At 43.5% G+C, this 16,318-nt stretch overlaps 1 protein-coding gene across 11 annotated transcripts in view; it reads left to right on the top strand.

Annotated features, from left to right (window-relative positions):
• The window catches only part of oxr1a (oxidation resistance 1a), an 894,274-nt gene that overhangs the window by 642,467 nt on the left and 235,489 nt on the right, over nucleotides 1-16,318 (top strand). For all 11 annotated transcript variants that reach the window (XM_078216653.1, XM_078216656.1, XM_078216650.1 and 8 more), the window contains one exon: nucleotides 1,344-2,146. In XM_078216653.1, coding sequence (XP_078072779.1) covers nucleotides 1,344-2,146 — 803 coding nt within the window. The remainder of the gene's footprint in view (nucleotides 1-1,343; nucleotides 2,147-16,318) is intronic.

Here is a 16,318-nt window from a genome sequence, read left to right as displayed (position 1 = left end):
GCCTTGCGGGACACCAGTGTTGCATATAATCTTGGAGGTGGTGTCATTATCTAACCTTACTGATTGCGGTCTATGGGTTAGGAAGTCGAGGATCCAGTCACATACGGAGGAGCAGAGCCCTGGGTCACGGAGTGTGGAAATGAGTTTTGTTGGAATAATAGTGTTGAACGCTGAGTTGTAGTAAATAAATGTGACAGCATAAATTTTTGCTGCTGATGCCTCACAGCACTTTATGGGTGTCTAGTTTTGAGCTGCTAGATCTGTTCTGAATCTATCTCGAGTATAGATTGGTATAGACAAGGTGGGCCAAAAGACCAGTTTCTGTGCTGTATGACTTAGACTCTCTATGACTCCATGTTTGTTTTTCAGTGTTATCCAACTGTAAACTTAAACCTCTTCCCAGGTCCTTATTTTTAAATTCACTTAAACAAAACTTTCACTTTAGGTACCAAACTCATATAAATTTACAACTGTTGCAAGATTTTAATTTCATTTTATTTCTTTGACTCTAACATTAACACTAAACTTTTAACTGAAAACAAATACGACCACAATTTGAGCAAACTGGTCAAGTCCATTCCCACTGTAAGTTTTCCCTTATGGTTCTTTATCTTCTCTGAAGATATTCCTCACTGGCACACTTGCAATGGTGAGTCTCAATTCATCGTTGGAGACAAAGGCTCAAACACACATCTTTATCCTCATCTTCTCACATTCTTCCAGAAAGTTCTCTGGCACTCTGCCAATGATATCATCAGAAACCGACCACAATTTTCAATTATAGCCAGTGGAGTTACTCATAAACAACTCCCAAATGTTTCTACTAAGTTGCATGTAAATTACATAGCCCCACCATATAAGGCAAAAATGGCTCTGTCATGTTCAGCACAGCCTAAGCAACTATCCTTATTTGGTCAACACAGTAAGTGTCCGGTCACAGCTCACATGACAGATCACGACTTGCAGCAGCCTTCTAACCTTCATCTGTGATTAATTATAACTTGACCAAAGTTCCAAGCATGCTCGACTCTCATTGTCACAATTGCTCTTACAGCCAATATTGCCATTGTTGTTGTTGCTGGCCATCTGGCCAAGTCAGTTTTTATACAAAAATTGTGAACCATAGATTGTGCAATGCATGAGTAGTTCAAAACTTTCAGGATAGGAACTTAAATGAAGGCAGTAGCATTCAGAAAGAATTATAGAATAATGATGCATTTGTGCTGTAAATAATTTGAGATAATAGTGAAATGCATATAATTTGTTCAGAGTACAAACACAGAAAATGCAAGATTAAAGCCACACCTGAATTTGACTTTTTACTTTTTGTTCCTTTCCACCAGAGAACTAGAATGTTCTGGATCAATTAAAGATGTGAACCAGTTAAATCGAAGAGCGAGAAGTAATAGAGATGAGGTTGATTCTAAACTGCAAGATGCAGGGAATGACAGCACCAGCACAGCTCCCCAAAGCACTGAAGAATCCTTGTCTGAAGATGTATTCACTGAATCAGAACTCTCCCCTATACGAGAGGAGCTGGTCTCCTCTGACGAGCTTAGACAAGATAAATCATCAGAAGCCTCTTTGGAGTCTGTGCAAACTATAAACCAGCCTGCTATGGAGGGATGCCTCCAACCTTCATCTTTAGAGTCATTGGAGGCTAAAATGCCTGATCAAGCTAGTCCATTGACTCACGATAGTGATGATTTAGGTGATAAGCTTATTGAAATAAAGCGAAATGGGAACCAAACTATGGAAAAATCTCTGAATGAACACAGCACTGATGATCATGGTAGTGTTGCACATCAAGATGAGAATGAGCAACATCCCACTCTTAGTTCTAATTTGGCTCCTGAGCCTAAAGATGCTGAAGCTGAGGAATTCAATATAGAGTGCAGAACAACTCAAAATGCACTTTCTTCAGATACCTCAGGAATGTGTAAGAAAGAGAACACTGATCAGTCCAGGAAATCAGGAGAAATGTATGTTCAAGATTCTGAGAATGAGGTGGAGGAGCTCCGAAAACTCTGGAAGAGCCACGCCATGCAACAGACTAAGGAACAGAGGGAAACAATGCACCAGCAACAATCCATCAACAAAGATGTTAAACAGAAAACTGTGAAAGCTGCAGAAGAATCTGTAGAAGGTATATTAACCTAATAAAATTACTGTATTTTGGTTGATATAATAGAATATAGAGGAGTATTCCAATATTTTTTTGATTCACACTAAGAATGTGCCCATTAAGCATTTGGGAAACTTGGAAGTGCAATCCTGATGTACACATTTGCTATTATATATCTTATTTTTAGAATGAAAGGTACCAGATTCTCTTTTTGCCTCTTCTTGTACAATGTTTTCTCTTGGGTGACATTTCTGTTCTTTTTTTAACATGAAAAGTTCCAATTTTTATCCTAACTTCTGATCCATGTCATTCCTGATTTTAAAAGTTGCATGTTCTTACTCATTCCTCTGGTGAGTTGCAGGAAGAGAAATGTGAGAAGGTTCACATAACTCCTCAGTAGTCAGTTTCCAAGTGTTAATTTTAAGTCATCATTTTCCATGAGCAGGAAATTGTTTTATGCCACAGGAAGACTGTGGAATTTAGAGAAAATACAGAATTGCTATATAAAAGTTGCATTTGGAGCGGCTGCAGGACATTCCGAAGGGGGGACGCTGAACAGCCAGTGGTCGTGGTACACATTGGTACAAACAACATAGGTTAAAAAAAGGGATGAGGACTTAAAAGTAGAATATAGGGAACTAGGAAGCAAGCTGAAAAATAGGATCTCAAAGGTAGATCTTAGAATCACTACCTATATACCACATGCTAGTTAGAGTAGAAACAGCAGGATGCATAGGATAAATACGTGGCTGAAAAGGTGATGGGAGGAGGAGGAGGGTTTCAGATTCTTGAAGCATTGGGACCAGTTCTGGGGGAGATGGGCCCTTTGCAAACTGGACGGGTTACACCTGGGCAGCACTGGGACTGATGTCCTTGGGGAGTACTTGTTAAAGTGGTTGGGGAGGGTTTAAGCTAATATGGTAGGGTGTGGGAAACTTTGCAAGGATTCAGAGCAGGGGAAATTAAGAACAAGAGGAAAAGACAGTGAGGAGAATAAGGAAAGTGATAGACAGAGAAACCAAGGGCCAGAGACTGATAAGGACAGAGTAAAAAATAGTAGGAATGGGAGAAGAAACATTATAGGTGCTCACCTTAAGGTTTTGTACCTGAACACTCGGAGCATTAAAAAAATAGATGAATTAGTTGCGCAGATAGATGTAATGGGGTTATGACATAGTTTGCATTATGAAGACATGGTTCCAAGACGGCCAAGGATGGGAACTTTGTTAAGGCTATTCAGTGTTTAGGAAGGACAAACAGAAAGCAAAAGGTATTGGAGTTGCATTGTTGATTAAAGAAGATATTGATATGATATTGAGGACCGATATCAGCACAGATGATGTGGAATCTGTATGGGTCGAATTAAGAAGCATAAAGGGGCAAAAAATATTTGTAGGGGTGGTATACAGACCACCAAACTTTAGTGGTAATGTTGGGAATATCATCAGACAGGAAATCAGAGATGCATGTGTTAAAGGAACATCTGTGATTATGGGTGACTTCAATCTGCATATAGATTGGGAGAGTCAAATTAGTCACAGTACATAGAGGAGGAATATCTGGAGTGTATTCGGATGGTTTTCTGCACCAATATATTCAAGAACCAACAAGGGGAACAGGCCATCTTGGACTGGGTATTGTGCAATTAGAAAGGATTAGTTGGCAATCTAGTTGTGAGAGAACCTTTGGGGATGAGGGACCATAATATTCTTTGTCCAGATCGATAGTGATGTAGTTGATTCTGAGACCAGGGTCCTGAATCTCAGTGAAGGTAACTATGATGGTATGAGACATGGATGGGCCATGATGGACTGGGAAATATTACTGAAATAATATGGCACGGTAGCACAGTGGTTAGCACTGCTGCTTCACAGCTCCAGGGTCCCGGGTTCGATTCCCGGCTCGGGTCACTGTCTGTGTGGAGTTTGCACATTCTCCTCGTGTCTGTGTGGGTTTCCTCCGGGTGCTCCGGTTTCCTCCCACAGTCCAAAGATGTGCAGGTTAGGTTGATTGGCCAGGTTAAAAATTGCCCCTTAGAGTCCTGGGATGCGTAGGTTGGAGGGATTAGTGGGTAAATATGTGGGGATAGGGCCTGGGTGGGATTGTGGTCGGTGCAGACTCGATGGGCCGAATGGCCTCCTTCTGCACTGTAGGGTTTCTATGTTTCTATGTTTCTATGAAAGGAAAGACAGTGGACAGGCAATGGCAGGCATTTAAGGAACGAATAGGTGAATTCCAGAAGTTTTTTATTCTTTTTTGGCGCAATAGTGATAAGGGAATTGTGGGCAAACCATGGCCTACGAGGGAAATTAGAGATAGTATTAGATTCAAGGAAGACACATATAAATTGGCAAGAAAAAACAATAGACCTGAGGATTGGGAGCAGTTTAAAATTCAGCAAAGGAGGACCAAGGGATTGATTAAGATGAGGAAAATAGAGTATGAAATAATGCTATCGGGGAACATAAAAACTGACTGTCAAAGTTTCGAGAGGTATGTAAAGAGAAAAAGTTTTGTCAAAAGGAATGTAGGCCCCTTACAGTCAGAAATGGGAGAATTCATTACGGGGAACAAAGAAATGGCTGAGGAACTAAATTTGTACTTTGCTTCTGTCTTTTGTCTTCACAAAGGAAGACATGAATAATGTACCAGAAGTTCTGAGGGAAACATATTTTAATGAGGAGCTGAAGGAAATCAGCATTAGTAGAGAAATTGTTTTGGGGAAATTGATGGAATTGAAGGTGGAAAAATCTCCAGGGCCTGATAATCTTCATCCCAAAGTACTGAAGGAATTGGCCTGGGAATAGTAGATCCATTGGTGGTTATTTTCCAAAATTCTCTGGACTGGATCCTACAGATTTGGGGGTAGCTAATGTAAGCCCGCTATTCAAAAAGGGAGGTAGAGAGAAAACCGGGAACTATAGACTAGTGAGCCTAACGTCTGTTCTGGGGAAGTTGCTAGAATCCATTATCACCGATTTGGATAACTCCAATATAATCAGACAAAGTCAGCATGGATTTACAAAGGGGAAATCATACTTGACGTATCTATTGGAATTCTTTGAGGATGTAACGAGTAGAATTGATGGAGGAGAACCAGTCGATGTGGATTATTTAGACTTTCAGGAGGCTTTCGACAAGATCTCACATAGCAGGCTACCATGTAAAGTTAAAGTGCATGAGATTGTAGGTAATGTCTTGAGGTGGATAGAAAGCTGGTTAGCAGATGGGAAACAAAGAGTTGACATCTTGTGCTCCGAAAGCATATGGTATTTGCTACCAAATAAACCTGTTGGACTTTAACCTGGTGTTGTGAGACTTCTTACCGTGTTCACCCCAGTCCAACGCCGGCATCTCCACATCATGACTAAATATGAGAGCATAGTGTTGCAAAGTTGCATAGAGTAATTGTAAATTGGTATTTGTCAAATTGTAAAATGTTAGGGAGAAAGCATTGCATGGTCCCTTTAAAAGGTGGTGCTTTTTCTGTGCTTAGAGAGTCAAAGAAATGCAAGTAAATATAGAGCCCCAAAGTGAAACATTTGTATCGAAAGGCCAAGCAGCAGTTTTACTTTTTTTGAATTTTTTAAATTGTGCCAATCAATTTGAATCAGGCACTTAGATACCAAGAACCTATTAAATTTAAATCTCATGGTTTTGACAACCTAGAACCAATCTTATTGTGGGAAATATTGATACGTCATCGCAGGTATTAAAAAAGGGGGACATGGGATAAAAAGAGAGAGCACCTGCCAGAGGTAATAGCTTACAGCGCCAGGGACCCGGGTTCGATTCCCGGCTTTGGGTCACTGTCCGTGCGGATTTCCTTCGGGTGCTCCAGTTTCCTCCCACCGTGCAAAGATGTGCGGGTTAGGTGGGTTGGCAGTGATAAATTGCCCCTTAGTGTCAGGGAGACTAGCTGGGGTAAATGCCTGGGGTTATGGAGATAGGCCCTGGGTGGGATTGTGGTCGCTGCAGACTTGATGGGCGGAATGGCCTCTTTCTGCATTGAAGGATTCTATGAGAGAGAATCGTTGGCTCTTGGAGCTTTATCTATGTCTTAGAGAAAGCACCATCTAGATAGCAAAGGTACCAAAGAACAAAGAAGTCCCAGACAGAAGAATCAACAGAGGAGGCCCGGAATATTCCAGAAGACACAAAACCTGGTTGTAATTTAGCGAGTAATTAAATTCTATTTTTTGATAATGAGGGGGAATTGTATTTATTGGAACAGCATACCATTGGAATCTTAATTTATTCGGGAATAGTTAACAGTTAGAATTGAGATTTATTGTAGTAAATTTGTTCACTGTTCGTTAGGTAAATAAATTGTTACGTGCTTATTTTAGAATGTTAGGGATTTATTTTGTATTTAACCACTAGAAGTTGCTGAAGCGCAGGTCATACCACTTCTCACTCACTTTTTACAGATTATAAGGATTCTTTGGGTGTTTCAGTGTTAGTTTTCAGAGGGGGGATCAACTTCCGCTAAGTAGCCTTTAACCTTTCCCACAGGAAAGAACAAGCAACAACGTTTGAGTGTAGTGTGCTCATTTTTTAAATAAAGGTGGTGTGGTTGATGTGATCTACATGGATCTCGGCAAAGTTTTTGACAAGGTCCCACATGGCAGATCAGTTCAAAAAAAATTAAAAGCCCATAGGATCTAGGGGAATGGAGCAAACTGGATACAAAATTGGCTCAGTGGCAGGAACCAAAGAGTGATGGTTGATGGGTGTTTTTGCGACAGGAAGGCTGTTTCCAGTAGGGTTCCATAGGGCTCCGTACTCTTTCGGTATAAATGATTTGGACTTAAATGTAGGAGAATGATCATAAAGTTTCCAGATGACACAAAAATCGGCCATGTGGTTGATAGTGGGGAGGGAAACTAGACTGCAGGAAGGTGGACAGAAAAGTGGCAAATAGAATTCAAACCAGAGAAGTGTGAAGTCAAGCATTTGGCGAGGTAAAAGAAAGCAAAGGAATTCAACATAAATGGGAGGATACTTTTGGGTGTAGCAGAAGTGAGGGATCTTGGAGTGCTTGTCCACAGAATTCTGAAGATAGAAGGCTAAGGAGGCAGGTGGTGTACTTTCCAAGGCATAGGAGCAAGGTGCTGCAGCTACATAAAACAAAACCAGGCCACAACCTGAGTTTTTTTTTTTGACCATTCATGGGATGTGTGCATTGCTGGCTGGGCTAGCATTTATTGTCAACAGCATTGCTGTTGATTTGGAGTCACACATAAGCTAGACCAGGTAAGGATGACAGATTTTCTTCCCTAAAAGACATCAGCAAACCAGATGGGTTTTTAAGACAAATGACAGTGGTTTCATAGCCACCATTAGTCTTCTAATTCCAGATTTTTATTGAATTCAAATTTCACCTTCTGTCATGCTGGGTCCCCAGAGCATGACCCTGGGTCTCTGGATTACTAGTCCAGAGGCAATACTACTACATCAGTGCCTCTTCTCTGTGCAATTCTGATCATCTCAGCGCAGAGAGGATGTAATTGCACTGGAGAGAGTACAGAAAAGATTCACGAGTATGTTGCCAGGACTGGAAAATTGCAGCTATGAGGAAAAATTGGATAATCTATGGTGGTTCTCCTTGGTAAGAAGTCTCACAACACCAGGTTAAAGTCCAACAGGTTTATTTAGGAGGCTGATAAAGATTTGATTGAGGTGTGCAAGGTTGTGAGAAGCCGAGATAAGAGTGGACAGGAATTCCCCTCAGAGGTCAGAGATGAGCGAGGATAGATTTAATCTGATTGGCAAAAGGAGAGATGAAGGAAAGGTTATTCCCCCAGAGCATTGTAGATGTCTGGAACTCACTGTCTGAAAGAGTAGTAGAGGCAGAAACCCTCAACTCATTTGAAAGGTTTCTGAATTCCCATAACCTCCAGGGCTATGGACCAAATGCTGGAAAGTGGGATAAGGCAGGGTGTCTTGTTTTTTACTCTTGACATGATGGACGGATTGGCCTACTTCTGCACGATAAACTTTTCTAAATTTTCTAAATATCTGAAAATGAGGAATGTGTAGAGAGGTCGGGGGAGTATCTAAGTGAGCTCTTAGGAGATCCAGCATGGGCCAAACAGGTCACCTGTGCTGCAATGAATCTATTCTCTGATCCTACTCGTGCGTGACTCACATCAGAACCATTTAATATTTTATGTCATCACATTGCCAAGTATGTTAGATCATTGCTTTACAATGAATGATGAACATTAAGGTAGACAAGCCCCAGCACCTGATGGAAATCTATCCCAGAATACTGAGGGAGTTAAGGGAATGAAATTGCTGGGGCTTTGTACAAAACTGTGTATCCTCTTCAGTAAGAAGTCTCACAACACCAGGTTAAAGTCCAACAGGTTTATTTGGTAGCAAAAGCCACTAGCTTTCAGAGCGCTGCTCCTTCATCGGTAGCGCTCCGAAAGCTAGTGGCATTTGCTACCAAATAAACCTGTTGGACTTTAACCTGGTGTTGTGAGACTTCTTACTGTGTTTACCCCAGTCCAACGCCGGCATCTCCACATCATGACTATCCTCTTCAGTCACAGGAAAGAATCATATAATCCCTACAGGACAGAAGGAGGCCATTCGGCTCATTGAGTCTGCACCTACCCAGGCACTATTTCCGTAACCCCACATATTTACCCCACTAATCCCCCTAACCCACACACCCTGGGACACTAAGGAGCAATTTAGCATGGCCAATCCACTTAACCTGAACATCTCTGGACTGTGGAAGGAAACTGGAGCACCAGGAGGAAACCTATGCAGATATGGGGAGAATGTGAAAACTCCACACACACTGTCACCCAAGGCCGAATTGAGCCTGGCGCTGTGAGGCAGCAATACTAACCACTGTGCCACCATGCTGCCAACAGAGGTCCCAGAGCACTGGAGAAGAGCCAATGTTGTTCCTTTGTTTAAGAAGGGCAACAGTGATAATCCGGGAAATTACAGGCCAGTGAGCTTTACATCAATGATAGGGAAATTATTGGAGAAAATTCTTAGGGACAGGATTTACTCACATTTGGAAAATTATGGCCTTGGTCTTGTCTCACAAACTTGATTGAGATTTTTGAAGAAATAACAAAGATGATTTATGAGGATGACTTGGTGTTGGATGCTGTCTAAATGAACTTCAGCAAAGCCCTTGACAAGGTCCCCCATAGCAGTCTGATGCAGAAGGTAAAGTCACATGGGATCTATAGTGAGCTGGTCAGATGGATGATAGAACTGGCTTGGTCATAGAAGACAGAGAGTAGTGGTGGAAGGGTGTTTTTCTGACTGGAGATCTGTGACCAGTGGTGTTCCACAGGGATCAGTGCTGGGGCCATTGTTATTTGTGATATTTATAAATGATTTGGAGGAGAACGTAGGTGGCCTTGGCCTGATTAGTAGGTTTACGGATGATGCAAAGTTGGAGGAGCTGCGGATGGGGCGGAGGATTGCCAGTGGATAGAACCATAGAACATTACAGCACAGAAATGGGCCTTTTGGCCCTTCTTGGCTGTGCCGAACCATTTTTCTGCCTACTCCCACTGACCTGCACCTGGACCATATCCCTCCACACCCCTCTCATTCATGTACCTGTCCAAGTTTTTCTTAAATGTTAAAAGTGAGCCCGCATTCACCACTTTATCTGGCAGCTCGTTCCACACTCCCACCACTCTCTGTGTGAAGAAGCCCCCCCCCCCTAATATTCCCTTTAAACTTTTCCCCCTTCACCCTTAACCCATGTCCTCTAATTTTTTTCTCCCCTAGCCTCAGTGGAAAAAGCCTGCTTGCATTCACTCTGTCTATACCCATCATAATTTTATATACTCTATCAAATCTCCCCTCATTCTTCTACGCTCCAGGGAATAAAGTCCTAACCTATTCAACCTTTCTCTGTAACTCAGTTTCTCAAGTCCCAGCAACATCCTTGTAAACCTTCTCTGCACTCTTTCAACCTCATTAATATCCTTCCTGTAATTAGGTGACCACAACTGCACACAATACTCTAAATTCGGCCTAACCAATGTCTTATACAACCTCACCATAACATTCCAACTCTTATGCTCAATACTTTGATTTATAAAGGCCAATGTACCAAAAGCACTCTTTACAACCCTATCTACCTGTGACGCCACTTTTAGGGAATTATGTATCGTATTCCCAGATCCCTCTGTTCTACTGCACTCTTCAGTGTCCTACCATTTCCTTGTATGTTCTACCTTGGTTTGTCCTTCCAAAGTGCAATACCTCACACTTGTCTGCACTTGCTCCGCATTTAATATTGGCCTCAACTCCACCTTCCTGCTTGTTCACCAGAGACCTTCAAACCCTTACTAATTAGAAATCTATCCACCTCTTCCTTAAACTTACTCAATGTTCTGGCATCCACTATACTCTGGGGCAGTGAATTCCACAGACCCAAAGAACAAAGAATAAAGAACAGTACAGCACAGGAAACAGGCCCTTCGGCCCTCCAAGCCTGTGCTGTTCCTTGGTCCAACTAGACCATTCGTTTGTATCCCTCCATTCCCAGACTGCTCATGTGACCATCCAGGTAAGTCTTAAACGATGCCAGCGTGTCTGCCTCCACCACTCTACTTGGCAGCGCATTCCAGGCCCCCACCACTCTCTGTGTAAAAACCGTCCCTCTGACATCTGAGTTATACCCCGCCCCTCTCACCTTGAGCCCATGACCCCTCATGATCGTCACCTCCGACCTGGGAAAAAGCTTCCCACTGTTCACCCTATCTATACCCTTCATAATTTTGTACACCTCTATTAGGTCTCCCCTCATTCTCCGTCGTTCCAGGGAGAACAAGCCCAGTTTACCCAATCTCTCCTCATAGCTAAGACCCTCCAAACCAGGCAACATCCTGGTAAACCTTCTCTGCACTCTCTAAAGCCTCCACGTCCTTCTGGTAGTGCGGCGACCTGAACTGGACACAGCGTTCTATACAGCTGCAACATCAGACTCCAGCTTTTATACTCTATACCCCGTCCTATAAAGGCAAGCATACCACATGCCTTCTTCACCACCACCTCCACCTGTGCTGCCACCTTCAAGGATTTGTGGACTTGCACACCTCGGTCCCTCTGTGTTTCTATACTCTTGATGGCTCTGCCATTTATTGTATAACTCCACCCTACATTAGTTCTTCCAAAATGCATCCAGAGTAAATTCCATCTGCCATTTCTCCGCCCAATTTTCCAGCCTATCTATATCCTGCTGTATTGTCCGACAATGTTCATCGCTATCCGCAAGTCCAGCCATCTTCATGTCATCCGCAAACTTGATGATAACACCAGTTACACCTTCTTCCAAATCATTTTATACATATCACAAATAGCAGAGGTCCCAGTACAGATCCCTGCGGAACACCACTGGTCACAGACCTCCAGCCGGAAAAAGACCCTTCGACTGCTATCCTCTGTCTCCTGTGGCCAAACCAGTTCTCTACCCATCTAGCCACCTCTCTTTGTATCCCATGAGCCTTAACCTTCTTAACCAACCTGCCATGAGGGATTTTGTCAAATGCCTTACTGAAATCCATATAGACGACATCCACAGCCCTTCCTTCGTCAACCGTTTTTGTCACTTCCTCAAAAAACTCCTCCAAATTTGTAAGGCACGACCTCCCTCTTACACAACCATGCTGTCTGTCACTAATGAGATTGTTCCGTTCTAAATGTGCATACATCCTGTCTCGAAGAATCCTCTCCAACAATTTTCCTACCATGGACATCAAGCTCAGTGGCCTATAATTACCTGGGTTATCCCTGCTACCCTTCTTAAATAACGGTACCACATCCGCTATCCTCCAATCCTCAGGGACCTCACCTGTGTCCAATGAAGAGACAAAGATTTCCGTCAGAGGCCCAGCAATTACATCTCTTGTCTCCCTGAGCAGTCTAGGATAAATGCCATCAGGCCCTGGGGATCTGTCAGTTTTAATGTGACCTAAAAAACCTAACACTTCCTCCCTTGTAATGGAGATTCTCTCTAACGGGTCAACACCTCCCTCTGAGACACTCCCAGTCAACAAGTCCCTCTCCTTTGTGAATACCGATGCAAAGTATTCATTTAGGATCTCCCCTATTCCCTTGGGCATCATTCCCCTCCTTTGTCCCTGAGAGGTCCGACTTTTTCCCTGACAACTCTTTTGTTCCTAACATATGAATAAAAAGCCTTAGGGTCTCCTTAATCCTGTCTGCTAAGAACATTTCATGACCTCTTTTTGCCCTTCTAACTCCCCGTTTGAGTTCTTTCCTACTCTCTCTGTATTCCTCCAGAGCTGCATCTGTTTTCAGTTGCCTGGACTTAACGTACGCCTCTCTTTTAGAAATCTTAGAAACCCTGCAGCACAGAAAGAGGCCATTCGGCCCATCGAGTCTGCACTGACTACAATCCCACCCAGGCCCTACCCCCATATCCCTACATATTTACCCACTAATCCCTCTAACCTACGCATCCCAGGACACTAAGGGCAATTTTAGCATGGCCAATCAACCTAACCTGCACATCTTTAGACTGTGGGAGGAAACCGGAGCACCCGGAGGAAACCCACGCAGAGACGAGGAGAATGTGCAAACTCCACGCAGACAGTAACCCAAGCCAGGAATCGAACCCAGGTCCCTGGGAGCTGTGAAGCAGCAGTGCTAACCACTGCGCTACCGTGCCGCCCTTTTTTCTTTTTGATCAGATCCTCAATTTCCCTGGTTATCCACGGCTCTCGAATCCTACCTTTCCTATCCTTCCTTTTATAGGCACACGCCTGTCCTGCAGCTTTATCAACTGTTCCTTAAAAGACTCCCACATGCCAGACGTGGACTTACCCCCGAACAGCCCCTCCCAATCAATGGCCACCAATTCCTGCCTAATCCGGCTATAGTTAGCCTTCCTCCAATTTAGCACCCTACCCTTAGGACAACACTTGTCCTTGTCCATTACTATCCTAAAGTTAACAGAGTTGTGGTCACTATTTGCCACATGTTCCCCGACCGAAACTTTGACGACCTGACCGGGCTCATTTCCCAGGACTAGATCCAGTATAGCCCCTCTCTAGTTGGGCTATCTACATACTGTTCCAAAGGACCTTCCAGTACGCATTTTACAAATTCCTCCCCGTCCAGACCCCCAGCCCTAAGCACTTTCCAGTCTATACCAGGGAAATTGAAGTCTCCCACTACAACAACCCTATTTTTTCTGCACATATCCAGAATCTCCTGACATATCCGTTCCTCCACTTCCCGTGGGCTATTGGGTGGCCTGTAGTATACCCCCAGCATAGTGATTGCACCTTTCCTGTTTCTGAGCTCCACCCACAGCGACTCATTACATGACCCTTCTAAATTGTCCACCCTCTGCACCGCTGTAATATGCTCCTTAACTAGTCCTGCTACTCCCCCACCTTTTTTAGCCCCTCCTCTGTCTCGCCTAAAACACTTATACCCCGGAATATTCAGCTGCCAGTCCTGTCCTTTTAACCATGTCTCTGTCACCGCAACCACATCCAAATTCCGCGTAAGCATTAAGGCCCTAAGTTCGTCTGTCTTACCCGTTACGCTCCTCGCATTGAAGCAGATGCACTCCAGACCTCCAGGCCCAGTCAGGTCCTCCTCCTCCAGAGTGCTCCTCTTCTTAGCTAGCCTTGCCCTGGCCCCCAGCTCGACCCCAGCCTCAGTACTTACTGACCTACTGTTTTGATCCCCACCCCTGCCACACTAGTTTAAACCCTGTCGAAACACTCCAGCAAAACTCCCAGCCAGGATATTTGTGCCCTTCCAGTTAAGGTGTAACCCATCCTTTCCGTACAGGTGCCATCCTCTCATGAAGACTTCCCAATGATCTATGAATTTGAAACCCTCCCTGTTGCACCAGTCCTTTAGCCACGTGTTCAATTGTAGAATCTCCCTGTTCCTGGCCTCACTAGCACGAGGCACTGGGAGCAGTCCAGAGATTGCTACCCTAGAGGCCTTATTTTTTCGCCTCGCACTCATCTCCCTGAATTGCTCTCGTATGACCCCCCTGCTCTTTCTACCTACGTCATTTTCACCAATGTGTACAATTACATCTGTTTGATTACCTTCCCTTTTTAATATGCTTCCTACCCTCTCGGAGACATCCAGTACCCCGGCACCAGGGAGGCAGACTACTATCCTGGAGTCTCGTTCACGCCCGCAGAACCGCCTGTCCGTGCCTCTAAACATCGCATCCCCCACCACTATTTCTCTCCTAATCCCTTTCTGGGCCTCTGAGCCTGTGTCTGTGCAGGCAAACTGGTCTTTGTGGCTTACCCCTGGACGGTCATCCCCCTCCACAGAATCCAAAACAATATATCTATTTTGGAGGGCAACCACAGGGGATCCCTCCACTGACTGCTCACTCCCTTCCCCTCTCCCATCTGTTGCCCAGCCCGTACTATTATGGGAGACCGCCACTGGGGTACTTTCTGGTACATGACCCTTATGACTTTTACCCTTCCTAACTGTGACCCACTTGTCTTCCTTCTGAGGCCCCGGTGTGACTATCTGCTTATAACTTATATCTATTATTTTCTCATTTTCCCTGACTAAACTGAGGTCATCAAGACGCTCATGACCCTTTGAGAAGTAATTTCTCCTCGTCTGCCACCGCTTATCCTAAAACTATGACCGCTTGTTTAGATTACCCTACAAGAGGGAACATCTTCTCCACATCTACTTTATTAATCCCCCTCATCATCTTGTACACCTCAATTAGATCTCCTCTCATACTTCTCAACTCCAAGTAGTATAGGCCTAAACTGCCCAATCTCTCTTCGTAAGATAAACCCCTCACCTCTGGAATCAATCTCGTGAACCTCCTCTGAACCGCCTCCAATGCAACTATATCCCTCCTCAAGAATGAGGACCAAAACTGTCCACAATATTCTAAGTGTGATCTCATTAATGCAGCAACACTACTTTTATATTCTATTCCTTTCGCAATAAATGCCAAAATACAATTTGCCTTCCCTATTACCTTCTGAACCTGTATATGAGTTTTCTGCAATTCATGAACGAGGATACCCAATCCCTCTGCACTGAAGCATTTGAGTTTCTCTCCATTCAGATAACTGCCTTTGTATTTTGCCGACCAAAATGGATAACCTCACACTTACCCCGATTCAACTCCATCAAATTTTGCCCAATTCACTTAACCTATCCATATCCATTTGTAAATTTCTTAATTCATTGTCACAATTTACTGTCCCACCTATTTTAGTGCCATCTGCAAATTTGGCTTTGGTACCGACTATCCCTGCATCTTAGTCAGTAATATAGATTGTAAATAGTTAGTTACATCTTGCCAACCAGAAAAAGACACACTTATCCCGACTCTCTGCTTTCTGCCAATCCCCTATCCAAGCTAATAAATTACCCCTAATACCATGTGAACTAACCTTGTGTGCTGACCTTTTGTGTGGCACCTTATTAAATACCTTCTGGCAGTCCAGATATACTACATCAGCAGGATCCCCATTATCCTTCTTGCTTGTTATATCATTGAAGAACTCAAGCAAATTAGTCAGACAGGATTTACCCTTCATAAAACCTAGCTAACTCTGATGGATTGTATTTTGACTTTCTAAATGTCCTGTTATTGTTTAAAATGGATTCTAATAAATTCCCAATTATCGATGTTAAACTAATTGGTCTATAGTTTCCTACATTTTGCCTTCCTCCCTTTTTGAATAAGGGTGTTAAAAAGCATTTTTCCAATCCTCTGGTACCTTTCCCACGTCCAGGGAATTTTAGAATATCGGAACCATCCACCATCTCCAATGCCATTTCTTTTAAGATCCTGGGATGTATAAATTGCCAAGTCATGTTGCAGCTTTATACAACCTTAGTTAGACCGTACTTGGAATATGGTGTTCAATTCTGTTCGCCGCAGTACCAGAAGGATGTGGAAGCTTTGGAGAGGGTACAGAAAAGATTTACCACGATGTTGCTAGGTATGGAGGGCATTAACTATGAGGAGTGGTTGGAGAAACTTGGTTTGTTCTCACTAGAACGACGGAGGTTGAGGGGTGACCTGATAGAAGTCTACAAGATTATGAGGGACATAGACAGGGTTGCCCAGGGTAGAAGAGTCAATTACTGGAGGGCATAGGTTTTAAGTGTGAGGGGAAAGGTTTAAAGAAGATGTACGAGGCAAGTTTTTCA

This window comes from Mustelus asterias, chromosome 7 (assembly GCF_964213995.1).
Source record: "Mustelus asterias chromosome 7, sMusAst1.hap1.1, whole genome shotgun sequence".
In the NCBI taxonomy this organism is placed as follows: Eukaryota; Metazoa; Chordata; class Chondrichthyes; order Carcharhiniformes; family Triakidae; genus Mustelus; species Mustelus asterias.
This window is presented reverse-complemented; position numbering and strand designations above follow the sequence as displayed.